The sequence below is a fragment of the Schistocerca cancellata genome, chromosome 4, assembly GCF_023864275.1.
Source record: "Schistocerca cancellata isolate TAMUIC-IGC-003103 chromosome 4, iqSchCanc2.1, whole genome shotgun sequence".
Taxonomy (NCBI): Eukaryota; Metazoa; Arthropoda; class Insecta; order Orthoptera; family Acrididae; genus Schistocerca; species Schistocerca cancellata.
Window position 1 is genome coordinate 2,338,892 of NC_064629.1, and position 5,276 is coordinate 2,344,167.

Consider the following 5,276-nt stretch of genomic DNA (forward strand, 5'->3'; position numbering starts at 1 on the left):
GGCACTGCATTCTGAAAGCCCAATCAGGTGCGGAGACGAGGCACTGCGGTCAGGCACTGTGGTCAGCCAGGCCGATTTGGTTCGGCGGCAAGGCAATGTGGTCGGGCAAGGCCCATCTGGTGCGGCAGCGATGCGCTGAGGTCAGGCAAGGCCTATCAGGTGCCGCGGCGACACACTGCGGTCAGGCCCTCCCCATGAGGTTGGGCGGCGAGGCACTGCAGTCGGGCCAGGCCCATCAGGTGCGTGGGCAAGGCACTGCGGTCTGCCAGGCCAATCAGGTGTGGTGACAAGGCACTGCCGTCGAGCCAAGCCAATCAGGTGTGGCGGCGAAGCACTGCGGACGGCCAGGCCAGTCAGGTGTGGCGGCGAAGCCCTCTGGATGGCCTGGACAATCAGGTGCGGCGGTGAGGCACTGCAGTCGGCCAGGCATGTCAGGCAAGTGTACAAGATAACGTGGTATTTCAGGCACATCAGTTGCGGTGGGGAGGCAATGCCGTCAGCCAGGCACATCTGTTGCAGCGGCGAGGCAATGTGGTTGGCAAGGCACATCAGTGGTGATGGCGAGGCACTGCGTTTGGTCCAGTCCCATCAGGTGGGGTCAGGCCAGGCCAATCTGGTGGAGTCGGACCAGGATCATTAGGTGCAGCAGCGAGGCACTACGGTCGGGCCAGGTTCATGAGGTGAGGGGGTGAGGCACTGCGGTGGGTCAGGCCCACCAGGTGCAGCGGCGAGGCGTTGCGGTCGAGCCAGGACCATCATGTGTGGCAGCGAGGCACTCCAGTTGGGACACACCAATCAGGTGCAGTGGTGTGGCACTGCGATCGGGCCAGTATCATCAAGGGCGCAGGCAACGGACTGCGGTTGGACCAGGCCCATCATGCGCGGAGGCGAGGCACTGCGGTCGGCCAGGTCAATCAGTTGCGGCGGCGAGGCAGTGTGGTCAGGCCAGAACCACCATGTGCATCAGCAAAGCACTGTGGTCGGGCCAGGGCCATCAGGTGTGACAACGAGGCACTACTTTCGGTTCAGGCCCATCAGGTGTGACAATGAGGCACTACTTTAGGGCCCGGCCCATCATGTGTGGTAGCAAGGCACCACGGTCGGGCCAGGCCCATCAGGTGCGGTGGCTGGAGACTACGGTTGGGCCAGGGCCATCAGGTGTCACGGCGAGGCACTGTGGTCGGGTCAGGCCCATCAGGTGTCGTGGCGAGCACTGCGGTCGGCCAGGGCAATGTGGTGCAGGGGCAAGGCACTGCGGATGGGCCAGGGCCATCAGAAGCTGCGGTGAGACACTGCAGTCGGGCCAGGCCCATCAGGTGCGGCGGCTGGAGACTACGGTCGGGCCAGGGCCATCATGTGTCGCGGCGAGGCACTGTGGTCGGGTCAGGCCCATCAGGTGTCGTGGCGAGCACTGTGGTCGGCCAGGGCAATGAGGTGCGGGGGCAAGGCACTGCGGATGGGCCAGGACCATCAGAAGCGGCGGTGAGGCACTGCAGTCGGGCCAGGCCCATCAGGTGCGGTGGCGAGGCAATGCGGACGGCCAGGCACAGGGGTGCGGCAGCGCGGCTCTGCGGTCGGGCCAGGCCCATCAGGTGTGCCATAAAGCCACTGCAGTCGTGCCAGGCCCATCAGGTGCGTTGGTGATGCACTGAGATCGGGCAAGACCCATCTGGTGTGGTGGCGAGGCAATGCTGTAGGGCCAGGTCCATCAGGTGAAGCGGCAAGGCACTGTGGTCGGGCCATGCCCATCTGGAGCGGCGTCGAGGCACTGCTGTAGGGCCAGGCCCATCTGGAGCGGCGGTGAGGCACTGCTGTCGGGCCAGTCCCAACAGGTGCGGCGGCGTGGCACTGCGGTCAAGTGAGGACCAACAGTTGCATCGGCGAGGCACTGCAGTGCAGCCCACCAGGCCAATCAGGTGCGTCGAGAGGCAGTGCAGTTCACCAGGGCAATCAGGTGCGTTCAAGATGCAGTGCAGTCCACCAGGGCAATCTGGTGCGTTCGAGAAGCAGTGCAGTCCGCCAGGCCTATCAGGAGCGGTTGTGAGGAAGTGCTGTCGGATAGGCCCATTAGGTGTGGTCGTGAGGCAGTGCTAGCGGCCAGGCCCATCAGGTGCGGTTGTGAGGAAGTGCTGTCGGTCATTCCCATCAGGTGGGGTCTTGAAGCAGTGCTGATGGCCTGGCCATATGCGCGGTCGTGAGCCAATGCAGTCCGCCAGGCCCATCAGGTGCAGTCGTCAGGCAGTGGGATCGGCCATTCCCATCAGGTGCAGTCAGCAGGGCCCATCGGGTGCATTCATGAAGCAGTGTGGTCGTCCAGACCCATGAGGTAGGATCATAAAGAAGTGCGGTGGCCAAGCACATCAGGAGTGGTTGTAAGGCAGTGCTGTTGACCAGGCCCATCAGGAGTGGTCATGAGGCAGTGCAGTCCACCAGACCCATCAGGTGTGGTCGTGAGGCAGGTCTGTCGACCAGGCCTATTAATTGTGGTCGTGAGGCAGTGCTGTCCATCAGACCCATCAGGTGCGGTCGTTAGGCAGTGCAGTCTGCCAGGCCTATCAGGTTAGGTCGTGAGGCAGAGCAGTCCATCAGGACCATCAGTTGTGAGGCAGTGCAGTCCACCAGGCCCATCAGCTGTGGTCGTGAGACAGGGCTGTCGACCAGGCCTATTAATTGCAGTCGTGAGGCAGTGCTGTCGGCCAGTTCCATCAGGAGCGGTCGTGAGGCAGTGCTGTCGGCCAGGCCCATCAGGTGTGGTCGTGAGGCAGTACGGTTGTACAGGCCCATCAGATGCATTCGTGAGGCGGTGCTGTCGACCAATCCCATTGGGTGAGGTCTTGATTTAGTGCGTTTGGTCAGGTCCATCGTGTGTGGTCGCAACGTAGTGTGGTCAGCTAGACTGAAAGGTAGTGGTTGTCAGGCAGTGCGGTCATCTAAGCGCATGGGTTCAGTTGTCAGGCAGTGGGATCGGCCATTCCCATCAGGTGCGGTCGGCAGGGCCCATCAGGTGCATTCGTGAAGCAGTGTGGTCGTCCAGGCCCATGAGGTGGGGTCGTAAAGAAGTGTGGTGGCCAAGCACATCAGGAGCAGTCGTGAGGAAGTGCTGTCGGCTAGGCCCATCCGAGGTGGTCGTAAGGCAGTGCGTCGGCCAGGCCCATATGGTTCTGTTGTGAGGCCATGCTGTCAGCCCAGTCCATCAGGTTCCATAGACCTGTCCATTCAGGTGCAATATACCAGGCACAGCAGGTGTGGTTGTGTGGTCGAGTTGTCACCCATCAGGTGCAGTTTCCCATCATATGCGATTCGTCAGGCTAAGCGACCAGTCAGGCCCAGTCATTGTCGACAGTGGACAGTCATTCACATCAGTAGCGGGCGTGAAGCAGTGTGGTCAGCTATTATCATTTGGCATTAGTGTGAAGCAGTGCGATGAGCCGGTCACATCATATAGAGTCTTGAGGCTGAGATTTTGGCCAAACTCAATAGCTCGTTAGTGACGTAGAGCAGTCGGTGAGCAAAATGCATGTTGGTTACGAACCAAAAGGGCCAGCCATGCACATTAGGTGTGGTCGTGAAGCTGTGAGGTAGGCCAGGCTCATCAGGTGCGGGACTGAGGCAGAGCAGCCCTCAGATAGTGTTATCACCTAGGCCCTTTAGGTACAGTTGTGAGACAGTGTGGTCACCTAGGCCCTTAGGGTGCGGTCGTGAGCCTGTGTGGGCACCTAGGCCATTTAGGTGGGGTCGTGAGTCAGTGCGGTCACCTAGGCGCTTAAGGTGGGGTCGTGAGAAACTGCGGTCACCTAGGCGCTGAAGGTGGGGTCGTGAGCCAGTGCGGTCATCTGTGCCCTTCAGGTGCGGTTGGCCAGGCCCACAGGGCGAGTCGGCGAGGCAGTGCGATCGGCCACGGCAACAGGGCGAGGTGGCGAGGCAGTGCGGTCGGCCAGGCCCACAGGACGAGGCGGCGTGGCAGTGCGGTCGGCCAGGCCCACAGGGCGAGCGGCGAGGCAGTGTGGTCGGCCAGGCCCAGAGGGCGAGGCGGTGGAGGCAATGTGGTCGGCCAGGCCCACAGGGCGAGGCGGCGAGGCGGCGTGGCAGTGCGGTCGGCCAGGCCCACAGGGCGAGGCGGCAATGCAGTGCGGTCGACCAGGCCCACAGGGCGAGTCGGCGAGGCAACGCGGTCGGCCACACCGACAGGGCGAGGAGGCGAGGCAGTGCGGTTGGCCAGGCCCACAGGACGAGGCGGCGAGGCAGTGCGGTCAGCCAGGCCCATGCGTTGTGGCAGCGAGGCAGTGTGGTCAGCCAGGCCCATGAGGCGAAGCAGTGAGGCACTGCGATCGGCCAGGCCCACGTTGCGTGGCGGCGAGGTAGTGCGGTCGGCCAGGCCCCCTGGGCGTGGCGGTGAGGCAGTGTGGTCGGCCAGGCCCACAGGGTGAGGCGGCGAGGCAGTGCGGTCGGCTACGCCGACAGGTCGAGGCGGCGAGGCAGTGCGGTCGGCCAGGCCCACAGGGCGAGGTGGCGTGGCAGTGCGGTCAGCCAGACCCACGTGGCACGGCGGCGAGGTAGTGCGGTCGGCCAGGCTGACAGGCTGAGGCGGCAAGGGAGTGCGGTCGGCCAGGCCAACAGGGTGAGGCAGCGAGGCAGTGCGGTCGGCCAGGCCCCCTGGGCGCGGCGGCGAGGTAGTGCAGTCGGCCAGGCCCACAGGGCGAGGCAGTGCAGTCAGCCAGGCCCACGCGGTGCTGCGGCGAAGCAGTGTGGTCAGCCAGGCCCACGCGGTGCGGCGGCAAGGCAGTGCAGTCAGCCAGGCCTACGGGGCACTGCGGCAAGGCAGTGCAGTCAGCCAGGCCTACGGGGCACTGCGACAAGGCACTGCGGTCGACCTGGCCCATCAGGTGCAGTGGTGAGACACAGCAATTTGCCAGGCCCATCAGTTGTGGCGAGCAGTCAGCCAGGTACATCAGCTGCGGCAGTGAGGGGGCGCAGTTGGTTAGGCCCATCAGATGCAGAGGTATGACGGAACAGGCAGGCAGTGAACTTGGCCCACCAGTTGTGCAAGCAGTTGGAGCAGATGGTACTTCAGCTGCAGTGGCAGGATTTTTTACGGCACCTGTAATGTGCAGTTTCATGAAAAGGTTTTAACATATTCCTGTTCAAGCTGGAGTTAAGGGAGGAAAAGGTACTTAAATACTGATGCCTTTAATGATGTCATTGAAGAGGTATACTTGTGATGTGAGACTCCTGTCAGAGAAACTACAGAATAATAAGTAGTTTAAAGTAAAATAATA

At 62.5% G+C, this 5,276-nt stretch overlaps 1 protein-coding gene across 1 annotated transcript; it reads right to left on the minus strand.

Moving 5' to 3' along the window:
• Positions 1–1,352: 1,352 nt before the first annotated feature.
• LOC126183242 (nascent polypeptide-associated complex subunit alpha, muscle-specific form-like) lies at positions 1,353–4,988 on the minus strand. Its single transcript, XM_049925037.1, has 3 exons — positions 4,842–4,988; positions 3,945–4,798; positions 1,353–1,608 (listed from the first exon to the last, which is right to left on the minus strand). Exons 1-3 carry the CDS (start codon positions 4,986–4,988, stop codon positions 1,353–1,355), a joined length of 1,257 nt encoding a protein of 418 aa, XP_049780994.1.
• Positions 4,989–5,276: the final 288 nt, after the last annotated feature.

Excerpts from the sequence above, each read along its gene's own strand:
- LOC126183242 (XM_049925037.1), bottom strand. The coding sequence starts at position 4,988 with ATGGGCCTAACCAACTGCGCCCCCTCACTGCCGCAGCTGATGTACCTG. Across the intron at positions 4,799-4,841 it reads GTGCCTTGTCGCAGTGCCCC|GCCTGGCTGACTGCACTGCC; the intron begins GTAGGCCTGGCT and ends AGTGCCCCGTAG. Across the intron at positions 1,609-3,944 it reads CTGCCACGCCGCCTCGTCCT|TGGCTTTATGGCACACCTGA; the intron begins GTGGGCCTGGCC and ends GCACGACTGCAG.